This window comes from Heptranchias perlo, chromosome 11, assembly GCF_035084215.1.
Source record: "Heptranchias perlo isolate sHepPer1 chromosome 11, sHepPer1.hap1, whole genome shotgun sequence".
NCBI lineage: Eukaryota > Metazoa > Chordata > Chondrichthyes > Hexanchiformes > Hexanchidae > Heptranchias > Heptranchias perlo.
This window is the reverse complement of record NC_090335.1, coordinates 68,037,957-68,065,719: the sequence shown is the minus strand read 5'-3', so window position 1 is coordinate 68,065,719 and position 27,763 is coordinate 68,037,957. Positions and strand designations below refer to the sequence as shown.

The 27,763-nt window shown below is 44.5% G+C and overlaps 1 protein-coding gene across 2 annotated transcripts in view; it reads left to right on the top strand.

Moving 5' to 3' along the window:
• The window catches only part of LOC137327466 (interferon-induced GTP-binding protein Mx1-like), a 34,465-nt gene extending 6,908 nt beyond the window's left edge, over positions 1-27,557 (top strand). For both annotated transcript variants that reach the window (XM_067993317.1, XM_067993318.1), the window contains exons 4-13: positions 10,098-10,249; positions 12,264-12,402; positions 14,160-14,358; positions 15,339-15,417; positions 17,667-17,789; positions 21,373-21,517; positions 21,956-22,114; positions 24,820-24,896; positions 25,889-26,107; positions 27,050-27,557. In XM_067993317.1, coding sequence (XP_067849418.1) covers positions 10,098-10,249; positions 12,264-12,402; positions 14,160-14,358; positions 15,339-15,417; positions 17,667-17,789; positions 21,373-21,517; positions 21,956-22,114; positions 24,820-24,896; positions 25,889-26,107; positions 27,050-27,274 — 1,517 coding nt within the window. In that variant the 3' untranslated portion in view covers positions 27,275-27,557. The remainder of the gene's footprint in view (positions 1-10,097; positions 10,250-12,263; positions 12,403-14,159; positions 14,359-15,338; positions 15,418-17,666; positions 17,790-21,372; positions 21,518-21,955; positions 22,115-24,819; positions 24,897-25,888; positions 26,108-27,049) is intronic.
• The last annotated feature ends 206 nt before the right edge of the window (positions 27,558-27,763 follow it).

Here is a 27,763-nt window from a genome sequence, read left to right as displayed (position 1 = left end):
TTCTGGGACATGGGTTCACATACAGTCCAGACTGACTGGATGAAAACGTCCTCGCTCTGTTGGCTGCAAGAGTCCTATGTGAAGTACTTTGGGAATCTCAATCCAGTTCATTGGTGAGCACGGGATCACAGCACAAACCCACTTCCAATTCTGCTTATATTAGGGTTGGTTTTATACCCTCGGTGCTCCCTAGGTGCAATGTTTGGTGGAATGTACCAGAAGTGCGATCCTCCGGGCCCTTCACCTCAAGTGCCCAAATTTCCTCGAAGGCCTCATTAAATATAGTGCATCGGGGTGCTCATGATGTCGCATCACTGGGCGTAAGACAATGGTACAGTCATCTGTTTCTTTCAAAAAACAACAACTTGCATCTATATGGCGCCTTTAACATAGTTAAAACGTCTCAAGGCGCTTCACAGGAGTGTTATGAGACAAAATTTGACACTGAGCCACAAAGGGATATTAGAACAGATGACCAAAAGCTTGGTCAATGGGGTAGGCTTTAAGGAGCGACAAAGGAGGAGAGAGGTGGAGGGGTTTAGGGAGGGAATTCCAGAGCTTAGGGCCTAGGCGGCTGAAGGCACGGCTGCCAATGGTGGAGCGATGAAAATCGAGGATGCTCAAGAGGCCAGAATTGGAGGAGCGCAGAGATCTCAGAGGGTTGTAGGGCTGTATGATGTTACAGAGAGGGGCAAGGCCCATGGAAGTATTCGAACACATAGATGAGAATTTTAAAATCGAGGTGTTGCCGGACCGGGAGCCAATGTTAGGTCAGTGAGCACAGGGGTGATGGGTGAACGGGACTTGGTGCGAGTCAGGATACGAGCAGCAGTTTTGGATGAGCTCAAGTTTATGGAGCGTGCAAGGTGGGAGGCCGGTCAGAAGAGCATTGGGATAGTTGAGTCTGGAGGTAGTAAAGGCATGGATGGAGGTTTCAGCAGGAAATGAGCTGAAGCAGTTGTGGAGACGAGTGATTATTATGGAGGTAATATCAAGTAATCTAGTGCGAGGTTGCAATGGGCTTGTCTCTTTTTGCATGTTAGTCGGTGGAGATATAATGTTGGTAGTGACAGTGTGATGTATGTTTTTCCCCCTATAGCTGTTGATTTTCCTCATCAGTCTACAGTTTTTGCTCCATCTCTTCCATGAGACCCACCTCCTGCACCCTTGACCCCATCCTACATAACTCCAGACCATTCAACTTCTCCTCCTGGCTCTCATAGTAGCTGACATCATCAATGGCTCCTTTCCTCGGGCACTGCCCCTCTGCTGTTCAAAATTGCAGTCATCAGCCCACCATCAGTCCTGTCCAACCACTGCTCTAACTCTAATCTCCCTTTCCTTTTAAGGTCCCTGAACACGATGTCATCTCCAACTCTGCACATCGCTCTCAAAACTATCTGTTCTAATATCTCCAGTCCTGCTCTCTTCCTTGTCACTGAGCTAGCACTGGCCAAAGTCACAAGTGACATTCTTTGCGAGAGTGACCATGGTGTGTTTACCCATCCTTGACTTCTCCACAGCATTTGGCATGACTGAACATGCTATCCTCTTGCATCATCTCTCCTCTATTGTCCAGCTCTGTGAGACTGCCCTTGCATGGTTCCACTCCTACCCAGGCAGCCAGCACATCTCCATCAATGGATTCTCTTCCCGCCACCGCACTTTCACCTGCAAGGCTCTGTCCTTGGCCCCCTCCTCTTCCGCATCTATGTGAAAAATGGGCCAGAGTTAGGGGCACAGACAAGAGGCAGACAGAGCTTTGCCCTGCAGAACATTTGGTGCCATTATTGCAAAGAAGTAGTTCGGCCTCTTTATGTATTCTGACTGGATTTCAAGGGACAGCCACCAAGCCAAAACTAGACGTACTCCATTTTGGTTGCAGAGAGTTTTAGCGATCAGATGCCGAGATATTCGACTTGCGGCCAACATGGGCTCAAAGTCAGCGATTCCACACGCCATTCCGTGCAGGGCTGAGACGCGAGCCGAATTCGACTTCGGGCCTGATTTTAAATGCCGCCAGCGAGCGGCAAGTGTGAAACGGGCACTTGTCCGATGCAGCTCGCCGGTCGGGGATGGTGGGAAATCAGCCAGGTGCTACGCTGAGTCGGCCGACATGTTGGGTCTGGGGAGCCTCAAAACGGGCAAGCAGTGGGCTGGAGTTTTTTTTTGTGAGCCCAGGAGGAGCACTCCTGCTTTTCCTGGGCCAACAAAAATAAAAACTGAATGTTCTGGGCATTTTTTTGTGCGGTCCCTTTAAGGATCGCTGGTTAGACTGCTCAACGCCTGGTACAACTAGAAGGAGCATGTGCGGGCCAAACTCCACTCATTTACTAGAGTCTATAATTAGGGATAGAGTGACTGAACACCTTGAAATTTTCAGCTGATCAGAGAGAGCCATCATGGATTTGTAAAGGGTAGGTCATGCTTAACGAACCTGATTGAATTTTTTGAAGAGGTGACTAAAGTAGTGGATAGGGGAATGTCTATGGATGTTGTTTATATGGACTTCTAGAAGGCATTCGATAAAGTCCCTCATAAGACTCTTAGCTATAGTTGAAGCTCATGGAATTGAGGGCAAACTATTGACCTGGTTAGGAAATTGGCTGAGTGGCAGGAGACAGGGAGTAGAGATAACAGGCAGGTACCCAAATTGGCAGGATGTGACTAAGGGAGTCCCACAGGGATCTGTGTTGGGGCCTCAACTATTCACTGTATTTATTAACGATTTAGATGACTGGATAGAGAGCCACATAGCCAAGTTTGTCGATGACAGAAAGATAGACAGCATGTAAGCAGTGTAGATGGAAGCATAAAGCTACAGAGAGATATAGAATCTTAGAATGGTTACAGTAAGAAGGAGGCCATTTGGCCCATCAAGCCCATGCCGGCTCTTTGTAAGAGCAATCCAGTTAGTCCCATTCCCCCGCTCTTTCCCATTGCCCTGCAAATTTTTTCCTCTCAAGTACTTATCCAATTCCCTTTTGAAGGCCATGATTGAATCTGCCTCCACCACCCCCTCGGGCAGTGGCATTCCAGATCCTAACTACTGTGTTTTTAAAAGAAAACATTTTTCCTCATGTCGCCTTTGGTTCTTTTGCCAATCACCTTAAATCTGTGTCCTTTGGTCCTTGACCCTTCCGCCAATGGGAACGATTTCTCTTTCCTTACTTTATCTAAACCCTTCAAGATTTTGAACACTTCTATCAAATAGAATCATAAAGGTTACAGCACAGAAGGAGGCATTTCAGCCCATTGAGTCGGCACCGGCTCTATGCAAGAGCAATCCAGCTAGTCCCACTCCCCCGCCCTATCCCCGTAGCCCCGCAAATTTTTTCCTCTCAAGTACTTATCCAGTTCCCTTTTGAAGGCCATGATTGAATCTGCCTCCACCACCCCCTCGGGCAGTGCATTCCAAATCCTAACCACTCGCAGTGTGTAAAAAAAAAAATTTTCCTCATGTCACCTTTGGTTCTTTTGCCAATCACCTTAAATCTATGTCCTCTGGTTCTTGACCCTTCCACCAATGGGAACAGTTTCTCTTTATCTACTCTGTCTCGACCCTTCATGATTTTGAATACCTCTATCAAATCTCCTCTCAACCTTTTCTGTTCCAAGGAGAACAACCCCAGCTTCTCCAGTCTATCCATATAGCTAAAATCCCTTATCCCTGAAATCATTCTAGTAAATCTCTTCAGCATCCTTTCTAAGGCCTTCACATCTTTCCTAAAGTGCTGTGCCCAGAACTGGACACAATACTCCAGTTATGGCCACACCAGTGTTTTATAAAGGTTCTTCATGACTTCCATACTGTTGTACTCTATGCCTCTATTTATAAAGCCCAGGATCCCGTATGCCTTTTTTACCGCTTTCTCAACCTGCCCTGCCACCTTCAATGATTTGGGCACATATACCCCCAGATCTTTCTGTTCCTGGAACCCCATTAGAATTGTGCCCTCTAGTTTATATTGCCTCTCCTCGTTCTTCCTACCGAAATGTATCACTTCGCATTTTTCTGTGTTAATGTTCATCTGCCACCTGTCCGCCCATGCCACCAGCCTGTCTATACCCTCTTGAAATCTATCACTATCCTCCTCGCTGTTCGCTATCCTTCCAAGTTTTGTGTCATCTGTGAATTTGGAAATTGTGCCCTGTACACCCAAGTCCAAATCATTAGTATATATCAAGAAAAGCATTGTCCCAGTACCAGCCCCTGGGGAACATCGCTGTACACCTCCCTCCAGTCCGAAAAACAACTGTTCACTACTCTCTGTTTCCTGTCACTTAGCCAATTCTGTATCCGTGTTGCTATTGCCCCCTTTATTCCATGGGCCGCAATCTTGATGATAAGCCTACCATGCGGCACTTTATCAACTGCCTTTTGAAAGTCCATATACACCACATCAACTGCAATGCCCTCATCTGCCCTCTCTGTTACCTCATCAAAAAGCTCTATCAAGTTAGTTAAACATGATTTGCCTTTAACAAATCCGTGCTGGCTTTCCCTAATCAATCCACACTCGTCCAAGTGACTGCTAATTCTGTTCCGGATTATCATTTCTAAAAGTTTCCCCACCACAGTGGTTAAACTGACTGGCCTATAATTGCTGGGTTTATCCTTACACCCTTTTTTGAACAAGGGCGTAACATTTTCAGTTCTCCAGTCTACTGGCACCACCCCCGTATCTAAGGATATTTGGAAGATTATGGCAAGTACCTCCGCAATTTCCACCCTTGCTTCCCTCAGCAACCTAGGATGCATCCCCATCTGAACCGGGTGATTTATCTACTTTAAGTACAACCAGCCTTTCTACAACCTCCTTTATCAATTTTTAGCCCATCCATTATCTCAACTACCCCTTCCTTTACTGAGACTCTGGCAGCATCCTTAGTAAAGACAGATGCAAAGTACTCATTTAGTACCTCGGCCATCCCTTCTGCCTCCATGAGTAGACCTCCTTTATGATCCCTAATTGGCCCCACCCCTCCTCTTACTACCTGTTTACTGTTTACAGGCCTGTAGAAGACTTTTGGATTCCCTATTAGGTTGGCCGCCAGTCTATTCCCATACTCCCTTTGCCCCTATTATTTCCTTTTTCACTTCCCCTCTGAACTTTCTATATTCTGCCTGGTTCTCACTTGTGTTATCAACCCGACATCTGCCATACACCCCTTTTTTCCATTTCATCTTACTATCTCTTTTGACTCTTTATGTCTATCTCCACTTAACCTTCTCTGCTCTAAGGAGAACAACCTCAGCTTCTCCAGTCTCTCCACATAACTGAAATTCCTCATCCCTGGAACCATTCTGGTAAATCTTTTCTGCACCCTCTCTAAGGCCTTCCCATCCTTCCTAAAGTGCGGTGCCCAGAATTGGATGCAATACTCCAGCTGTGACTGAACCAGTGTTTTATAAAGGTTCAACATAACTTCCTTGCTTTTGTACTCTATGCCTCTATTTATAAAGTGCAGAATCCCATATGCTTTTTTAACCGCTTTCTCAACCTGTCCTGCCACCTTCAAAGATTTGTGCACACATACCCCCAGGTCTCTGTTCCTGCACCCCCTTTAGAATTGTACTATTTAATTTATATTGTCTCTCCTCGTTCTGAGTAAAATTTCATCTGCCATGTGTCCGCCCATTCCACCAGTCTGTCTACGTCCTCTTGAAGTCTATCACTATCCTCTTCACTGTTCACTACACTTCCAAGTTTTGTCATTTGCAAATTTTGAAATTGTGCTTTGTACACCCAAGTCTAAGTCATTAATATATATCAAAAAAAGCAGTGGTCCTAGTACCGGCCCCTGGGGAACATCACCGTATACCTTCCTCCAGTCGGAAAAACAACCGTTTACCACTATTCTGTTTCCTGTCACTTGCTCGTATCCATCGACTGCCCCTTTTATTCCACTGGGTTCAATTTTGCTGACAAGCCTATTATGTGGCACTTTATTAAACGCCTTTTGAAAGTCCATATACACAACATTGTTCTCATCTACCTTCTCTGTTATCTCATCAAAAAACTCAATCAAGTTAATTGAACACTAATGTAGTACCATTATTCAAGAAGGGGAGTAGGGAAAAACCGGGGAACTACAGGCCAGTGAGCCTAACATCAGTGGTAGGAAAATTATTGGAAAAAATTCTGAAGGACAAAATTAGTCTCCACTTGGAGAAGCGAGGATTAATCAGGGATAGTCAACATGGCTTTGTCAAGGGAAGATCATGTCTGACTAATTTGATTGAATTTTTTGAGGGGGTGACTAGGCGTGTGGGTGAGGGTAACGCAGTGGATGTGATATACATGGATTTCAGTAAGGCCTTCGATAAAGTCCCCCACAGGAGACTGATCAAGAAGGTACGAGCCCATGGAATCCAGGGTGCCTTGGCACTTTGGATACAAAACTGGCTTAGTGGCAGAAGGCAGAGGGTGATGGTCGAAGGTTGTTTTTGTGACTGGAAGCCTGTGGCCAGTGGGGTACCACAGGGATCGGTGCTGGGTCCCTTGCTGTTTGTGGTCTACATTAATGACTTGGATATGAATGTAAAAGGTATGATCAGTAAGTTCGCTGATGATACAAAAATTGGTAGGGTGGTAAATAGCGAGGAGGATAGCCTCAGTCTGCAGGACGATATAGATGGGTTGGTCAGATGGGCGGAACAGTGGCAAATGGAATTTAACCCGGAAAAGTGCGAGGTGATGCACTTTGGAGGGACTAACAAGGCAAGGGAATACACAATGAATGGGAGGACCCTAGGCAAGACAGAGGGTCAGAGGGATCTTGGTGTGCAAGTTCACAGATCCCTGAAGGCAGCGGAACAGGTAGATAAGGTGGTAAAGAAGGCATATGGGATACTTGCCTTTATTAGCCGAGGCATAGAATATAAGAGCAAGGAGGTTATGATGGAGCTGTATAAAACACTGGTTAGGCCACAGCTGGAGTACTGTGTGCAGTTCTGGTCGCCACACTACAGGAAGGATGTGATCGCTTTGGAGAGGGTGCAGAGGAGATTCACCAGGATGTTACCAGGGCTGGAGCGCTTCAGCTATGAAGAGAGACTGGGAAGATTGGGTTTGTTTTCCTTGGAGCAGAGGAGGCTGAGGGGGGACATGATTGAGGTGTACAAAATTATGAGGGGCACAGATAGGATGGATACTAAGGAGCTTTTTCCCTTCGTTGAGGGTTCTATAACAAGGGGACATAGATTCAAGGTAAAAGGCGGGAGGTTTAGAGGGGATTTGAGAAAGAACTTTTTCACCCAGAGGGTGGTTGGAGTCTGGAACTCATTGCCTGAAAGGGTTGTGGAGGCAGGAACCCTCACAACATTCAAGAAGCATTTGGATGAGCACTTGAAATGCCATAGCATACAAGGCTACGGACTAAATGCTGGAATGTGGGATTAGAGTAGACAGGGCTTGATGGCCGGCGCGGACACGATGGGCCGAAGGGCCTCTATCCGTGCTGTATAACTCTATGACTCTATGACTAACACGTTTTGCCTTTAATCCGTGCCGGATTTCCATTATTAATCCACACTTGTCCAAGTGACTATTAATGTTGTCCCAGATTATCATTTCTAAAAGCTTCCCCACCACTGAGGTTAAACTGACTGGCCTGTAGTTGCTGGGTTTATCCTTACATCCTTTTTTGAACAAGGGTGTAACATTTGCAATTCTCCAGTCCTCTGACACCACCTCTATATTTAAAGATGATTGGAAGATTATGGCCAGCATCTATTAATAGATTAAATGAATGGGCAAAACTGTGGCAAAAGGATTTCAATGTAGGCAAGTGTGAGGTCATCCACTTTGGACCTAAATAGGATAGATCAGAGTACTTTCTGAATGGTGAAAAGCTCGAAACAGTGGAAGTCCAAAGAGAGTTAGCGGTCCACGTGCATAGATCATTAAAATGTCATGGACAGGTACAGAAAATGGAATGCTGGCCTTTATATCTAGAAAACTAGAATACAAGGAGATAGAAGTTATGCTACAGCTATACAAAGCCCTGGTTAGATCATACCTGGAGTACTGTGTTCAGTTCTGGGCGCTGCACCTTTGGAAGGATATATTGGCCTTGGAGGGAGTGCAGCGTAGATTTACTAGGATGATACCTAGAATCATAGAAAATTTACAGCACAGAAGGAGGCCATTCGGCCCATCGTGTCCGCGCCGGCTGAGCAACGAGCCACCCAGCCTAATCCCACTTTCCTGTATTTGGTCTGTAGCCCTGCAGGTCACGGCTCTTCAGGTGCTCATCCAGGTATTTTTTAATGCCTCTACCGCCCTCTCAGGCAGTGAGTTCCAGATCCCCACCACCATCTGGGTGAAAAAACGTTTCCTCATTTCCACTCTAATCCTTCTTCCAATCACTTTAAATCTATGCCCCCTGGTTATTGACCCCTCCGCTAAGGGAAATAGGTCTTTCCTATCCACTCTATCTAGGCCCCTCATAATTTTGTACACCTCAATCAAATCACCCCTCAGCCTTTGCTGTTCCAAGGAAAACAACCCCAGCCTATCCAATCTGTCATCATAGCTAAAATTCTCCAGTCCTGGCAACATCCTCATAAATTTCCTCTGCATCCTCTCTAGTGCAATTACATTCTTCCTGTAATGTGGTGACCAGAACTGTACACAGTACTCAAGCTGTGGCTTAACTAGTGTTTTATACAGTTCCAGCATAACATCCCTGCTTTTATATTCTATGCCTCGGCTAATAAAGGAAAACATTTCATATGCCTCCTTAACCACCTTATCTACCAGTCCTGCTACCTTCAGGGATTTGGAGACATACACTCCCAGGTCCCTCACTTCCTCTACACCTCTCCGTATCCTCCCATTTATTGTGTACTCCCTTGCCTTGTTTGCTCTCCCCAAGTGCATTACCTCACAGTTCTCCAGATCGAACTCCATTTGCCACTTTTCTGCCCATCTGACCAGTCCATTGATATCTTCCTGCAGTCTACAGCTTTCCTCCTCACTATCAACCACACGGCCTATCTTTGTGTCATCCGCAAATTTCTTAATAAAGCCCCCTACCTTTAAGTCCAAATTTGTTAATGTATACCACAAAAAACAAAGGACCTTGTACCGAGCCCTGCGGCACCCCACAGGAAACAGCCTTCCAGTCACAAAAACACCCGTCGACCATTACCCTTTGCTTCCTGCCAGTGAGCCAATTTTGGATCCAATTTGCCACACTCCCTTGGATCCCATGGGCCTTTACTTTTTTGACCAGTCTGCCATGTGGGACCTTGTTAAAAGCCTTGGTAAAATCCATGTAGACTACGTCAATTGTGCTACACTCATCGATCCTCCTGGTCACCGCCTCAAAAATACCTGGACTGCAAGGGTTAAATTACGAGGAGAAGACACAAACTATTCCTTGGAGTTTAGAAGATTAAGGGGTGATTTGATTGAAGTTTTTAAGATGTTAAGGGGAACTGATAGGGTAGATAGAGAGAAACTATTTCCGGTGATTGGGGAGTCTAGGAATAGGGGACATAACCTAAAAATGAGAGGCAGGATGTTCAGGAGTGAAGTTAGGAAACACTTCCATATGCAAAGGGTGGTAGAAGTTTGGAACTCTCTTCCACAAACGGCAGTTGATGCTAGCTCAAATGTTAATTGTAAATCTGAGATTGATAGATTTTTGTTAACCAAAGGTATTAAGGGATATGGGGCTAAGGCAGGTAAATGGAGTTTGGTCACAGACCAGCCATGATCTCGTTGAATGGTTGAACAGGCTCGAGGGGCTGTTTGTTTGTATCTGGTTTTCGCATCTATGTAGGACCCCAATTTGCTCATTTTAAGGAGCCTAATGCCTCTTTCAAGTGAATGCCATGGACGACTAAAATTTCCCCGACCAATTTGGCGACCAGCACAATTCCGGTGTAGTTGGGGCACGGCAGATCAAGCCATGAAATTTGGAGGTCCGAGGCCAATTTTACACGCAGAAAAGCGGCCGGTCGTGCGTTGAAATTCTCCCCCAGCGTGCCATGTGATCTGTTCGCTGACATAAAATGGAGATGATGTCATCACATTGTACGGAGTTATGAAATAAATGCATGCATGTTTATTTTTCGTACACAGCCCAGGAAGACTTAGCTGGAAGAACTGGGATAAGTTCAGAACTGATCAGTCTACAAGTGGAATCGAGTTGCGCCCCAGACTTGACCTTAATAGACCTGCCTGGAATCATCAGAGTTCCCATCGGAGATCAGCCTCAGGACATTGGAGCCAAGGTAAAACCGACCTGGTGGTGATAGAGCTGATCGAGTTCTGAGGAACTATGCCTTAGCTTATGTCATTGTTTAATCTTTATCTTGGTTCCAATCGCTCACCTGATAGAGGTCTTTAAGATTGTGAAAGGATTTGGTCGGGTAGACGTAGAGAAGTTGTTTCCACTTGTGGGGAAGGCCAGAACTAGGGGCCATAAATATAAGATAGTCACTAATAAATCCAACAGGAAATATAGGAGAGACTTCTTTACCCAGAGAGTGGTTAGAATATGGAACTCGCTACCACACGGAGCAGTTAAGGTGACTAGAATAGATGCATTTAAGGGGAAGCAAGATACATGCGGGAGAAAGGAATAGAAGCATATGCTGATAGGCTTAGATGAAGGTGGGAGGAGGTGCATATGGAGCATAAACACTGGCATGGACCTGTTGGGCCAAATGGCCTATTTCCGTGCTGTACATTCTATGTATTTTCTGAAGCTCCCTTAGACTCTGTGGGGAGTGCCTGAACATAGAGATAAAATACATCACCCACAGATGTTTCTGTTTTCTATATAGAATCAAGGAAATAATGCCTAGTCTTCCTCTTTGGTAGTTACGCCACCACTAGTGTGGAAGGATGTGAGTTTCACATGTCTGACAGTTGGACCACTGACCTGGCAAAGTTCCCAGTGTAAATCCTTACTGTTTTTTGGCAGGCTCCCGGTGGTGTTTCCATCCACCCCAGATAGTTCATAGCTCCTGCGGGATTCAGTCACCTGCAGCAGCTTAAAGGACTTGAAAAATCCCCCAAATTCTACTAGTGTGTCAGAATGCACCTATGGCACCGTGACCTATTGCAGTCACTGAGGAGAGTTACAGTGTAAAACCTCTTCTGCTGCCCTTAGCAACACTGGACGCCAGTAACACGCCGCCATTAGTAGTGTCCTGAGTTACTGTGAGGATGACGACCAAAAGTGGAATGACACAATGTCACTTCCTGTTCATCGCCTTATTCGGTCACGAGCACTTCCAGCATCCAACAGAAACGGGGACCAAAACGGGCGGACACTCGATAGGATGGGTGCCCGTCCAATTTTCGACTCCCGCTCACCCGATTTATGCTGGAAAACCAGTATGACCTTACAGGAAACTCCTCCCTACAGTTTCTGCCATGGTAATGTCCGATGTTACCAGCAAACCCACAATATCTAATTGAATGCAGTTCCTGCGTCCACATATAACAGTGTCGCTCCCCCCACCCCCATCACTTCCCACTGCATCGATAAGCAAGAGTTGCCCACGTTTTTCAAGGAACCTGGTGTGTGCTCAATTTGTCCTCGAGATCCTTTACAGTTGCGTTCAGGGAGGAGGTTTGTAACTGGTCTCGTTTTCCTCTTAAAATCTTGATTCAGATAAATATAGGATTTTGTCATTAATCTCATGGTTGAATCATTGTACTCATCAAGGTGTTAGTGCTGCAGAATTGGCCACTTTGCTATTTTTTTGACCCACAGTGTTAGAATGAACCAATCCTTGGTCTGGCATAGCACAGGTTAGATCCCGAGTTGGGTACGGTTGTATAGAGTTTATGATACTGGAGCTCCAATCTTCCCCCCCACCTCCCCCAGTGGCAATTTGTGAAATTAAATTCAATAAATCTGGTAATTTGTGGGCTTGCACTGGTACAAATGACCATGAAAGCTACTAGAACTGTTGTACGAAAGCAAATGAGTTCACTAATGTCCTTCAAGGAAACAAACCTGCCACCCCTGCCTGGTCTGGCCGACTGACAACTCTAAGCTATGTGGGTTGACTTTTTAATAATCTTGCTGCTGCTGGACCACTTCACAACATGTGTAGCACCTTCAACGTAACAAAACGTTCCAAGCAAGCCAGTTAGCTGTAAAACCAATCGTTTCAAGAAGACGGCTCACCACCTTTATCGCAACTATGGGATGGACAATAAATCCAGCCTTTCCAGCAAGCAAATTTGTGCGTGAAGGTAAATAACGGTTACATTTCATTTATTTTCCAGATCAAAGATCTGATCAAATCCTACATTAGAAAAGAAGAAACGATCATTTTGGTCGTTATTTCCTGTAATGTGGACATCGCTACCACAGAGGCATTGAAGATGGCACAGGAAGTTGATCCTAAAGGAGAAAGGACACTGGGTAAATCAAAATAGGATTCAGGCACTGTCAAAATATTTCTGGCTTCCACTTAAAATAAATAAATTAATATGGTTTGGTGAATGGTTTTGCACACTCAGCTAAGAAAGGTTTTAGCACTTTTCTTTTGCGCCCCCACAATGTCATTGCCAAGCATCCCCCTAAAAATTGATACGCACTCCAAGATGCCCTGAAAATATTAACATATTCCAAGGACCGACGTAAAACATTGGTCAGTACTAGGACCACTGCTCTTTTTGATTTATATCAATCACCTGGACATGGGTATCGAGGATATAATTTCAAAGTTTGCAGATGACATGAAACTCGGAAATGTAGTAAACAATGTGAAGGATAGTAACAGGCTTTAGGAGGACGTAGACAGACTGGTGAAATGGGCAGACACATGGCAGATGAAATTTAACGCAGAGAATTGTGAAGTGATGTATTTTGGTAGGAAGAATGAGGAGAGGCAATATAAAGTAAATGGTAAAGGGGGTACAGGAACAGAGGCCTGGGGGTGTATGTACACAAATCTTTGAAGGTGGCAGGATGAGTTGAGAAAGCTGTTTTTAAAAAAAAATGCATATGGGATCCTGGGCTTTATTAATAAAGGCATAGAGTACAAAAGCAAGGAAGTTATGCTAAACCTTTATAAAACACTGGTTAGTCCGCAATTGGAGTATTGTGTTCAATTCTGGGTACCACACTTTAGGAAGGGTGTGAAGGCCTTAGAGAGGGTGCAGATGAGATTTACTAGAATGGTGCCAGGGATGAGGGACTTCAGTTATGTAGAGAGACTGGAGAAGCTGGGGTTGTTCTCCTTAGAACTGAGACAATTAAGGGGAGATTCGATAGAGGTGTTCAAAATCATGACTGGCTTTGACAAAGTAAATAAAGAGAAACTGTTTTCAGTGGCAGAAAGGTTGGTAATCAGAGGGGACACATTCAAGGTGATCAGCAAAAGAGCCAGAGGCGACATGAGGAAACATGTTTTTATGCAACGAGTTATGATCTGGACTGCACTGTCTGAAAGGGTGGTGGAAGCAGATTCAATAGTAACTTTCAAAAGGGAATTGGATAAAAACTTGAAGGGAAAACATTTACAGGGCTATGGAGAAAGAGCAGGGGAGTGGGACTAATTGGATAGCTCTTTCAAAGAGCCGGCACAGGCATGATGGGCCGAATGGCCTCCTCCTGTGCTGTAACAATATATAACTTGTGCAAATATTTACACATCTCTGGTGTTATGATTTTGGGTCTTTTCTATCATTACCCTGGATTGTTTTGGCTCTTGACCCATAGCTCATTCTCATGGTTGAGTCCTAACTGCTCATACCTTTTGAGAGTGTCTATCTTTGCCTCAACATCTAGATGAGCTTTCACAATTTCCCTCAGAGAGCCTTTGATGGCTGGTGTGGGAGCTTCTCATTTTATTGGATAATTTCAGTGAATTGACAAAAATCACTGAGCCCATACCATCTGGGAACGAGACAGAGACTGGCCAAACTCATTTGATGTAGGACCTATGCAATCACCAGATAGAGGGGACTTTATCTCATTAGGGTAGTCTAACTGACTCCCATCACCTGGGGCCTTTTATCTCAAATGAGATTCTGATTGAAAGGTAGTTCAGTTAATGTGTCACAAACTTGGCCTCTGTATCAGTGTGACATTGGGTGGGACTCACAAATGAAATGCTCGTAACGATATCACTCACATTGCTTCAGAAGTCATTGAACTTTGTATTACACCTACAGGTGTTTTAACAAAACCAGACTTGATTGATTGTGGCACAGAAAGCGATCTTCTCAAAATCATCAACAATCAGATCATTCCTCTACAAAAGGGCTACATGCTCATCAAGTGTCGTGGACAGCAGGACCTATTTGCAAAGACATCCCTGGCTAATGCACTGGAGCAGGAAACTGAATTTTTCAGGAAGAATGTTCATTTTAGGTACTTATTTTGTTCTTCAAAAACAAAGCAGCCGAAACGTGACCTTAATTTCATAATTTGAACAATTTCCATTTAACTTGACCAACTAGCAACTACCCTTCTTAGTGAGAGATCAACTGGGTCTCTATAGGGTCGAGTTGGCTTCAAGATTACAACCCATCAGGAAGACTGGAGCCAAGTCTATCCTCCATGGGTCCGCAGTACTCCCTGGCACTGTTGATGATTGAGCACCCAGCTCAGCTCATTAATGGAATCTCAAGGGGTGGAACGTGTCACTGGGGCAGTGATTCATCCCATTCAAATCCAGCTAACCTTGCAAGCTGAAGGCCTAGTGGCTTGGGTATTCCTGGCTGGAAAAGCCACAGGAAGTACACCAGTGCTCTTTGCTGGTACCTTCACACATACTTAGACGCTCCTAAGCCTTAGGTCATGCCAATCAGCACCTCAGTACTTTGGACTTAGGTATGTGTGGTGTGTCCCTACAGGGTAAGAGTATAGGCTTCAAAATGGGCAAACAGAAGTTCTACCTGTGTGGATTTCTCAGTTGTTTGGTTTGGAGATTCTTAAAGAAAGAATTTGCATTTATATAGCGCCTTTCACAACCTTGGTGTCCCAAAGTGCGTCACAGCCAATGACGTACTTTTTTTGGCGTTCAGTCACTGTTGAAATGTGGCAGCCAATTTGCACACAGCAAGGTCCCACAAACAGCAATAAAATAAATTACCATAGCATCTGTTTTAGGTGTTGGTTGAGGGATAAATGTTGGCCAGGATACCAGGAGAACTCCCCTGTTTTTCTTCATAAGTGCCATGGGATCGTTTATGTCCACTGGAGAGATGCTATTGCCATTGTTCAATCTCCTCTTAGCTATGAAATGTGAAAAGGGGCAAGAATTAATTTTTGTAAGGAAGAAAATAAGAAATACCATTGACACTTGTGCCATCTTACCAATGTATTAAAATATATCTCTCTCTCCATAGGACACTGCTGGATAACAAATTAGCATCCTTCCAACATCTGTCTACCAGACTCACCAATGAGCTTATTGTACACATCAGGGTTAGTTGCACTCACTTTGATCAAAGGTTTGTTTGTGGGACTGAACGCAAAATAGGAATAAAACTACTGCATTTTACTAATGGTAGAAAGCTCTGCCACATTTTGTTAGGACCATCACTACAGGTCCAAGAGAGGTGACGAGGGACCTTAGAGGGGCAGAGGTTCTCCAAGTATGGAGAAACCTCCAGGCTTCGTAGATCTTACTACTGCTGCTGCCTCAGGCCCACCTCCAGCTTCTAGCAGATGGTCTGGGGGGAGCAGCAGTAAGAAGGATGAACGGAAGCAAAATCGGCCAACATGCCTCTTCCACCCCCTCCAGCATTTACGTGCAGCGGGTGGGCAAGGGGCAGTTGGCGGTGGTCCTGCCCGGGGTGGGGAGGGAGGCAGCGGTCGGCCTTGGTGCTCAATTGTGCCCCACTTCCTACGGAGGATAATCCAGCCCATGCTGTTAGACGTGGATAGGCCAATCAAGCTTGGTGCAGAACAAATTCAATCCAAACTGTTTTGAGGTTAATTAATAATGATCAATATTATGGGGCGATTTTAACCCTACCTGCCAGGCGGATGGGCAGCTAAAATCACCATGGTCGCTTACCCACCCGAGGGAGCTGACCGGCTGTGATTTTTCACCGGCTCTACTGAGCAGGCAGCACGGACAGCCGCCCAAAGCTGGCGGGGTCCTTTTTAACATATGTGTGTCGGCCCCATGTAGAAATCTTAAGCTCCTCGCCGCGATCTCGCCCGTTTCTCTTGCCCCTCCCCCACGATTGCGGCCACCCTTGCGTTCCAGTCGCCAATCTCGGTCTAACCGTGGCTCAGTGGGTGGCCTCCCGGCCACGCCAATATTTGCCACTTCTCGAAGATTCTCCGCCCAGAATAGGTGGGAGGTCGGCCGAGGGTATTTAGTTGAGGCCCAGGAGTTAAAATGGCCCGGGCCGTTTTTGCTGTAGCTTGTGTGTTTTGAACTGACAGCAAGGGAGGAATTTCAACTCTCCTCGTCTGGCAGAAACTGGGTGGAGGGGCAATTAAAATGGAGTGGCTCCGTCCCTGATCTGTTACGATTTTAAAATGCCCGATTTTTCAGGCACATGAGGCGAGACCCTCCTCCATTCATACAAATTGGGATCCTATTACGTCCTAATATGTCAATGGGATCCCAACGCCAACTTAACCAGGAAGTGAGCGGGTGGCCTTCAGTGACCAACCTGACAGCAAGCACCTGGCCAGACCACTGAAGAGGCCCTGTAAGATGAGCTTAAAGCTTTTTTTTCTGGGGCCCGGAAGAGCAGGAGTGTTCCTCTGGGCCCCACAAAGGAAGTGTAGGCCTCCCCTTTCTGAACCGTTAACTGCCGCGGAATCCACCGTCCTTCCCATCCCCGCACTTACCTTGGGCTCAGTGGCCACCCAATTTTCCTCTGCTTGCTACCAACTGGTCGGAGAAGTTGGCCAGCGGTATGATGATGGGGCCTCGCGCTGCTGCTCCCGGACGGACGGATGGGCAGGCCGCTCACTAGGCCGCTTTCCCGCCTGGCGGTTAAAATTCTCGGCCAAAAACTCACCCGCCGAAAACTGGGCCCGCAGTTAAAATAGAGGCCTGGGTGCTGGGCTTGAAATGTATGACTTTTAGGGAAAAAAAATACTTTCCAAATACATATTACCTGACCAGCTGACCACTGGGGTGGGGAAAGTCTACACCAGGACATGAGGCAACTCTGGCATTCTAGGCCTCCTAGTTTATCTACGTTACAGTAATGCATAAGATATGTTTCCAACCCCTCCCCTGACGAACTTAATTTTAAGTTGAATTGGGCCAAAATTGACTGAAACCCAGCTGCTGGGCTCACTTTAAAAAGATGCACATATAATATTCTTAACATACAGAGTAATGGACATGCCATAGAGATTCGAATGAGGTTATGGAAATTTTAGTGTTCATTTGGATTACCGACTCTCAAAATTTAGTAGCCCATTTAAGAATTGTGTGATTAACTCTCAAACGTTACAATAGTCTGTTCTGTTCTGGTTTTTATCAACACACTTTTGCCAAATGGGGATGGACAGCTTTTTCTATAACAGTAACCATCAATTGTGGTGAAAAGACAGGCAATCGACAGGCCTTCTAACGTATGAACTTTGGTAGCTGAATTAATGTTTCGGTAACGTCACATTATCTGATTTTTGACCGCGTGTGTGAAATGTTATCTCCGCTCTGTGATATTTATTTTTTGAATCCATTTTTATTTTTAAAGAAATGTCTACCTGTCATTCAAGAGACAATCCGGAATAACATAAGTGCGAACACGAAACAGTTAGAAAAAATAGGAGGGGCAATCCCAGAGGACATTCAAACCAGGGTGCACGACATGACCAGTGTAAGTTGTGGGAACTGTTTCATTGAAACTTTTTTAAACAAGTACGGTAATCTTTACACAAAAATAGCACATCCAATGCATCATTAAAATTGCAAAAGAATCAAATCAAAACCATCGATATAGAATCTTAAATTATAGAAGGAGGCCATTCAGCCCATTACATCCATGCATGCCCACTTACTCTCATTCCCTTGCCCCCCTCCCCAACCCTTTTAAAATTTTCTTCTTCAAATACTTTTCCCTTTTAAAAGTGATTTATGGTTTACATTTCCACCATTGTTTCTGATAAAACATTCCATGTCCTTACAACCCTCTGTGTTAAAGTATAACCTCTTCCTTCATTCTTTGGCGATGATCTTAAATTTATGCCCTCCATATACTTACTCGCAGACCAGCGAAAAAAAAATTTTTTCCCCCCGCATTACCTTATCAAATTTTCTTATAATTCTGAACACCCCTATCAATTCTCCTTTTGTTATAATGAGAAGAGTCTCAGTTTGTCTCGTCTTATATGCTGGCTCGAAGGGTCCTTACACGCTGGACAGATTAGGGCAGTTCCTGGAATATGAGTGTACAGCACAACATTGGCCCTAATATGTCACCAACTGGTACTAGATTTGTGCTCTCACTTAAACAGGTGTAATAATGTCACACTGCTTCAGTAACAGTTCTTCTTCTGAGCTACAAATTGAGGAACGTTGTTGGGACGGCTGGAGGGAGTTTTACTCTGTGTCGAACCTGTGTAATACCTGATCTAAGAATCAGCTAGATGCTGACACTGGGTGTGTCAAATGGAAACCTGTTCCATTCTCCCAGCACTAATGTTGTTAACCTCAATAAGCACAAAATTCACCAAAAAAAATAGTAAAACGAAAATCCCAAAGTTTTAACAATTGTAAACAATTTTACAACACCAAGTTATAATCCAACAATTTTTATTTGAAATCTACAAGCTTTCGGAGGCTTCCTCCTTCGTCAGGTAAATGTTCAGTTACCTGACGAAGGAGGAAGCCTCCGAAAGCTTGTAGATTTCAAATAAAAATTGTTGGACTATAACTTGGTGTTGTAAAATTGTTTACAATTGTCAACCCCAGTCCATCACCGGCATCTCCACATCAAAGTTTTAACAGTCACCTTATATCAGGCGGCTCTGACCCTTTCTCCAGAAGTGACTGCCCACCGTCTTGAAAACTGCCTCAGAGGGAACGAGTATTAAATTAGTTGGCTCATCTCAACCTTGTGCACTACAGATTTCCAGGAGCCAATTGATACGATTATTTCTTTCTCGTCACAAAGACCAGAAAATTAGGATGTCCTGTTAAATTTCCATTTTAGCCACAAGGTGGCAACAAATGTTTATCTCACTTCTAGTTTGGTGTGGTCCAGAGCAGTGGAAAAATTAGGGCAGTGCTTGGGAGGAAATTGTGCTTCCAGCCCCGATAGTGTTTATAAACATAACTTCCACCCCCCACCTCCCCCCAAGAAGATCAAATAGTGAACCACGAATTTACATGAACCTGGCAGGTATGCGAGGACTGCGCCCACTGGAGCCCACCGGTGCTGATCCTGGCAGAGGATGAGAGGTCAGTGGGAAGACACCTCATTTACATGGGGCTGGCAGGCCACTGAGTGTAAAGTGCATCCTGAATGTCAATCAGCCCTATGCTGCCTGGTTCCCCACCCCAACTGGAGAATTGATTTACTGGTCCCTTTCTGCCCCCTTTTGTAAGAGGGCCAATGCCAACTTTTTAAAAATAAAACCTTTTCTTCAGGGGTTCAGGTTTCCTGGCCTGGATGCCCCACTTCCCCCCCCCACCCAGTGGGGCCCACTCATGCTCCTTCTGGAGGCCATATACCTGATCTCACTGGGCATACTATCGTCCAACCTTATGCCAGGTCGCACTGAACTCAGGGTAGCGGGAACTCCCAGCATAGGGAGTCCTTGGCCTCTGCCCTGTCCCACCTCCTCCCCTTTTGCATCATTTGCCTTCTACGGGGTTTGTGGAGGATCTGTCCTTTACAAGTGGAAATTCCCAGCATGGGCCTGACATATTCAGCTCCTGGCCTAGTTCCAGGCCCTCTACCATACTCCTGCTAGAGTTGCAACGGGAGTGCACCAGAAAGGTGAGCACATTTGGCCCCAATTACTTTTATGCCTAGCATCCGAGCTAGATTTATGTTTACCTCGCTTCCCCCTGACATTCTGTAATCTAGCTAAAGTTTATTTGTAGATCTTGATAACTACCAAACAAAAAAAATTCTTGTTTCATTATGTAATGACCAGGTTTTTAGGATGCTTAGAACAAGGGGTGAAACTCATGTAGTCCAATATAGCACAGCTCAGTACAGTTCCAGGACACTAGATAGTTGGATCACACATCAATTCATTCCACAAAGTTTCTACATTGTTTATTTAATGACAGATGATAAGGCCGACAATGGATTGGTAGGTCACAGCACTGCTGTTTTATCCAAGAACTTGGTACCACAAGGAGTAGTTGAGGCGAATAGCATAGATGCATTTAAGGGGAAGCTAGACAAACACATGAGGGAGAAAGGTATAGAAGTTAGTTAGATGAAGAGGGGTCGGAGGAGGCTTGTGTGGAGCATAAACACCAGCATGGACCAGTTGGGCCGAATGGCCTGTTTCTGTGCTGTACGTTCTGTATAAGAACCTGGGCTCACATTTAAATCAAATTGACAAGGTAGAAGTCTCTTATGTGATATCTGTGAAGGTCCTAATTAAATGATTTGGGCAGTCTCAATTCAGTTCCAGTAAGCAAGGCCTACAGCACAAGGCTGTCCATAATGCAACACTAAATTGGTCATTCTACCCAGAGGATCTTCAAGTCAGCTGTTGTGGGCAATGAATTTGTTCACATCAGTAAAGTAAGGAGTACTCCTCTAAGGTTATAGAGGGATGTTTGACCTGCCTTGGCCAAACTACACTGACCTGGCAATACTTGATGTTAACACTAGGCTGCCTAAACTGGAAAAACTTTGTATTTCATGCAGTTTTTAGCACACAAATGCTTGTTTTCCCCATCAGAATAAACCCGATAAAGGAAATATTTCCCCCACTACCAGCCTATTCTCATCGAGATGCTTTTATTTTAAACATCTCCCAATTCACGCTCCCGATTTAAAAAAAAATTCACTCTGGTGATATGGGTGTCACTAGCAAGGTCGGCATTTATTGCCCATCCCTAATTTCCCTTGGGACGGTGATGGTGAGCCACTGCCTTGAACCGCTGCAGTCCATGTGGTAAAGGTACACAGGTGCTGTTAGGTAGGGAGTTCCAGGATTTTGACCCAGAGACAATGAAGGAACGGCGATATGTGTCCAAGTCGGGACGGTGTGTGACTTGGAGGGAAACGTGCAGGTGGTGGTGTTCCCATGCGCCTGCTGCCCTTGGCCTTTTCAGATGGTGGTGGTCGCAGGTTTGGGAGGTGCTGTCAAAGAAGCCTTGGTGTATTGCTGCAGTGCATCCTGTAGATAGTACACACTTTTATTTATATTTATATACATACACACTATCTGCAGTTCTAATAGGAAAACTAATACTTGCTAATTCAATTACAGAAAATTCTAATCTACTGTGAAGAGCTCATTAATTTAGCAATGGGAGATTACAAGAAAGAATATAACAACGAGATGAAGCTATACCACTTTGCCCGGGAGAAGTTTGCAGAGTGGTGTAAGCAGCTGGACGTAGTGAAAATAAAGCGTAAGGATATTAGGATTATTTTCTTGCCCCCTTTTAAATATTTTTTATTACTGCTCATTTGTAGCACTGTGTTCTCCCCCACCTCCCACCCCGGAGGATGACCCTGCCCCCTTTTGAATGTGTTTACAATTTCACCAGAAAAATCAAACGCAGGATATATTGGCAAGTCACCACGCACAGGCCGGGAATTTCCTCGGAGCTGCTCCCACTCCACCATCATAACTTTGCCGGAAGCGCAGCGGGAACCACTCGAATGGAGTTTGCGCCCCAATTCTGGTGGAGGAGCTGGAGTCAGCGTCCGAGGAAATTCTGGCCATAGTGACCGAGGGAATTCTCACTGCCCCTCTCGTTGTACAGTTTCACAACAAGAATTGTTACAGAACGACCCGAATGGCTGAGATTTCTTCACTCTTGTGTATTGTTTGTGCTTGTTTTCAGTCAATGAAGAAGCAATCAATATGGTCAAACACCACAAAAAATACTCTAAAGGGAGAGAGTTGCCTGGATTCACAAAGTACACAGTTTTTGAAGCTATTATCAGAGATCAGATTCAGGAGTTAATGGGGCCGTCTCTTGAAATGATGAAAGAATTGTCAGGTAAAACATGAAATACATATACTGCACATTAAGGTACTTTAAAAGTACTTCAAATAAGAGGCTTATTAATCAACGGTTTGTATGGTTGCCTCAGCAGTTTGAGCTCTCTGAAAGAAGCAAAATTTTAGGGCCGTGAAATGACGTTGAGATTTTAGCATATGAATGAAAGCCCATGGGATTAAAGGGACAGTGGCAGTGTGGATACAAAATTGGTTAAGGGACAGAAAGCAGGGAGTAGTGGTGAACAATTGTTTTTACAGACTGGAGGGAAGTATACAGTAGTGTTCCCCATGGCTTGGTGTTGGGACCACTGCTCTTTTTGATATATATTGATGACCTGTATGATAAATTGGATTGCTAAATGGTGAAGGATAGAATATTAGAGACTGTCTTCAGTTGCTTCCAAGCCTTTATTCACAGAAATCCACGTTACCCACTGTGCACCCCCTAGATAAGCTCTCATATAAATGGATACAAGAGAGTCCCCAATTGATACGCACCACCTGAACACAATTAACACTAAATGATATAAATCACATGGTTACAAGTAACAACCTGGACTTGGGTACACAGAGTTTAATTTCAAAGTTTGCAGATGACACACAACTCGGAAATGTAGTAAACAATGTGGAGGATAGTAACAGACTTCAGGAGGTCAGAGACAGACTGGTGAAATGGGCAGACACATGACAGGTGAAATTTAATGCAGAGAAGTGTGAAGTGATACATTTTGGTAGGAAGAATGAGGAGAGGCAACATAAACTAAATGGTACAATTTTAAAGGGAGTGCAGGAACAGACACACCCGGGGGTGTATGTACACACATCTTTGAAGGTGGCAGGACAAGTTGAGAAAGCTGCAAAAAATGTATATGGGATCCTGGGCTTCATAAATAGAGGCATAGAGTACAAAAGCACAGAAGTTATGCTGAACCTTTTATAAAACACTGGTTAGGCCTCAACTGGAATATTGTGTTCAATTCTGGGCACCACACTTTAGGAAGGATGTCAAGGCCTTAGAGAGGGTACAGAAATGATTCCAGGGATGTGGGACTTCAGTTATGTGGAGAGGCTGGAGTTGTTCTCTTAGAGCAGAGAAGGTATACAAAATCATGAACGGTTTTGACAGAGTAAATAAGGAGAAACTGGTTTCAGTGGCAGGAGGGTCAGTAACCAGAGGACACAGATTTAAGGTAATTGGCAAAAGAACCAGAGGTGACATGAGGAAACATTTTTTTATGCAGCGAGTTGTTATGATCTGGAAAGCGTTGCCTGAAAGGGTGGTGGAAGCAGATTCAATAGTAACTTTCAAAAGGGAATTGGGTAAATACTTGAAGGGAAAAAATTTACAGGACTATGGGGAAAGAGCAGGGGAGTGGGACCAATTGGCTAGCTCTCCCAAAGAGCCGGCACAGGCACGATGGGCCGAATGGCCTTCTGTGCTGTACCATACTGACACTATGAATGCTTAATGCACATGTCTGAAACTCCTCTTTCTGCTATTTTATCAGAGATGATAATCTGATTTAAAATAAAGGGGGCGCGCAGTAATTGAGAGTTGGGAGGAGCCATTGAAACCTTTATAAATGCCTCTGCCGCCTCCAGACTCGAGTAGTTCAACACTCTTGCTGGCTTCCATCCCCCACCCTTCAATACCTCCAACTTGTCCAAATCGCTGCTGCTCCTATTTTGGGTACGGTAATGTGGTAGTTATATTACTGGACTAGTAATCCACAGGCCTGGACTAATAATCCGTGATAAAATAGAAGGTGAGTTCAAATCCCGTTATGGCAGCTTGAGAATTTGAATTCAGTTTTTAAAAAAATCTGGAAATAGAAAGCTGGTATCAGTGAAAGTGACCATGGAGCTCTCAGATTGTCGTTTAATAACAACAATTGGTTCACTAATGTCCTTTAGAGGAGGAAACCTGCCGTCCTTATTCAGTCTGGCCTATACGTGATTTCAGTCCCACACCAATGTGGTTGACTTAACGGCCCTTTGAAGTGGCCTAGTAAGCCACTCTGTTGTATCAAACTGTTCATACGGACTGCAGCGGTTCAAGAAGGCGGCCCACCACCACCTTCTCAGGGCAATTAGAGATGGGCAATAAATGCCTGCCTTGCCAGCGATGCCCACTTCCCGATTTATGAATTTAAAAAAAAATCCTGTTCTGCATTTTGTCTTGCTCGCCCATCACCCCAATCCTGGCAGACTTACATTGGCTCCCCATTGCTCAACAACTCAAGTTTGAAATTCTTATCTACTTTACATCCCTCTGTGGTCTTGCCCCATCCTATCTCTGTAGTCTCCTCTAACCATGTATCCCTCCAACCCAAACTTTCCATTCCTCTGACTGCCCTGACGTGCATCCCTCTCTTCTCCCCAACATTGGCAGCAGACCCTTTGGCCCTGCTCTCTGGAATGCCCTCGGTAAACCCCTCTCTCCTCAAAACCCACCTCTTCAAACAAGCTTTTGGTCACCCCTCCTAAATCCTTTCCTGACATCCATTTTCCTAACACCTGTCTATGAAGTACCTTGGGGCGTTATATAAGTGGAAGTTGCTGTATAATTTGTACTGAAGTGCTGTTTCATATGTATTTATGTTCCTCCTAATGTAGTGTTTCTAATTCTCCATCAAATACTTTATGTATAGTCATGTTTTATAACTGAGTGTAATCCAGTTATTTATTGTTTTCTTCTTGCAGATAAAATTGAAACAGTGTTTAACACGTTGGCAGTTCAACACTTTAATGGTTTCCCAGTTTTAGTCAATGAAACTCGGGTATGTAACACTAACTGTTAACTCATGGAGTTGTTTCAATGGTGGACTGACCATGCACAGAAACAGAAAGATCCAACACAAGCGAGTTTGTTTGATCTGCCCACGGTTTTGGTCCTTAGTCAAACTACTGGGAGATAATTTAGTCCTTGTTTAGACTGTTGGGATATGTGCTGATTCCCTGCTGTGCACAATATGAAGAATGCTTGCTTCATGGCCAGCTTGTTTTGAAGTCTGTGGTTAGATTATTAGGAGGCATGCTGGGTTCCTAGTTAGCCTGCCTCACGGCATGCTTGGTTGGACTGTTAGGAGGTGTGCTCGAGCACTGAAGGAAGGAATTTCCTGCCGACCAATTTATTCTCTCTTCCCCCAAGCAATCCTGCTAAGACTGCTAAACAAGGAAAAAGGCTCAAGTATGAATGTTAGTTGGAACTAAATGGAAAGGAAAATCGAGCGGGGTGCATAAATGGTGGCTGATCTGCTACCAGCGTTTTCCTGCTCAGCGGGGAAAGTTCACATGTACCCATCCGCTAGTTCTACGCTTTAAAATGATAGCAACCACCTTGTGGCAGTTTTATACACACCAAGTATGTTGCATGTGGGGTGGACGGGCAACTGTGACTCCCCACGATAAGCTCTGAGCTACTGGGGAAGATGCAGATCGGGGCCTCAGCATGGTTCCTTGGAACAGGATGGACAATTCAATGAGTCATTGAACTACTTTTGGCTTTGTTTGCAAGAGTCCCCAAATTTAGACAATTGCAAAGCCAAACGTAAGGCTGCCATGCTCCCAGCACAATAAACCTTTAGGAGGTCAGGTGCATTGGCATCCATGCATCAGATGGCATCTTCCATTAGAGTACTGAGATTGGCCAATTGAAATCTCAGAATACTTGTAGTAACTACCAAAGAAGCACATCCTTAGGCTATTGAGTTCTCTTTCCTAATTGCTGCATTTTTGAATATCATAATTTTCTTTTATTATTTTTCCACAGTGTAAAATTGCCGAAACCTGTCAGAAAATTGAAAAAGAGGCAGAGAATGTGATTAGGACGAACTTTAAAATGGAGGGAATGGTCTACGCACCAGATGCGATGTACAGCTACAAACTAATGGAATTTCAGGCGCACTCTCAACAAAAGGGGAACAACCTAACAGGAAATTTAAACCCTGATGTTCAGTCAATGGTCGTTCATTTACAAACCTATTACCAGGTGAGTTCTTGAGTACGGTGACTGAAATTAGTAATATTATGTCCATTAACTCTGTTGCAAAAAAATCTGGCTAGGAATGGGATTGAGAGTTAGAGTTAAGTTTGGAGGCAGAAAGGTTACATGCTCCAGGATGTCACTCAAGTAACTGCTCTTTATGTGCAAACCTGACCATGTGTGACCTTGAGGGTGTGTGTGTGTGTGTGTGTGTGTGTGTGCACGCACGCGCACACACACACACACACACACACACACTCTATAAAAGGAAAGGAAAAGCCTTGCATTTCTATAGCGCTTTTCATGATCTCAGGATGTCCAACAGCGCTTTACAGCCAATGAAGTACTTCTGAAATGTAATCACTGTTGTAATGTAGGACACACAGCAAGCTCCCACAAACAGCAATAAAAGCATATTCATTTACAAAAGAGGGATCTCCCTGATGCAACGTGGCTGTAACTGGATCAACTCATCAACATTTTGATGAGAGGAGCTAAGCAAAAGCCAATAACAATCATGCTGACAGTCCTGCAACTGAAATTGTCTTAAAGCTGCAGTGACACCTAAATTAAATGTCACTGTGGTGTATTTTCTGATTTAGTTCTCCTGGCATTGAGCTTCATGCACTAGGACGCATATTAGAAATTTGGGCAGATGCTCCACACGATTGCTAAAGGCGAAAATTGATCCCGTTGCCACAAGTACTATTTTTGATGAAAGTACAGTTAACGAGCCTTTAATGCCCTTAGCTCAATTTGGCAATGTTTTATAATGTTGTATCCACTGACTAACTCGGAATATCTAGTTTCCTGGCCAGATTGTCCTTACTTAGTGTCACAGTTCGGTTAAAGTCAAATCTCTTAGATCATTGTTTTGGAAAGTGAAAGTTAATTTTTAAACTGTGTGTAACCGAGCATTAAGAGTTTACCTTCCTTTTAATCCTCCAGATTGCTATCGATCGATTGGTGCAAATGGTTCCCATGGTGTTGAGATATTATCTTCTCCAAGAACTGACTAATCAGATCAAGTTAGAGTTGGCTCAAATACTGTTCCACAGTAAGGATGTGGCTGCTCTCCTTCACGAGGAGGGAGATATGGCAGCGAAACGAGTATCTTTGAGGAGCAGCCTGGATCGGTTGACCAAAGCACGCACTCTTCTGATGAACTTTTAATTGTTTATTTAACACCGAGAGCGTGAGGGGCAGTGGGGTATTAAGGTGGTGCGGTGATGTGGGTTGGAGCATCAACACACAGCACCTGGTAGGGAAGGGGAGATACATTCCAGATCTAAGCTATGCTGTGTGGGGAGCTTCTGAGTGAGGCCAGGTGTATTTCCCTGTGGAAGGGAAGGTATTTTAAATCACTCGGAATCTCGACAGGCCTCAATGATTCTAAAGATCATTTATGATGTATGCATGACAGCACATCAGTTGAAAATTAAACCACCAACTAGAATTTCTGCTGAAGGTTCACATTTTAATCTCTATGCCTTTTCTCTATGTACTAGTTGCAGCAAAATCATTATTGCGTTCTTTCTAAACTTGTTTGTGATTTTTCCACGTATGGGAAATGTTCCCTCAAGCAGAATACTATCGGCTGGAGCTATAGAATCATAGAAATTTACAACGCAGAAGGAGGCCGATCGGCCCACCGTGCCTGTA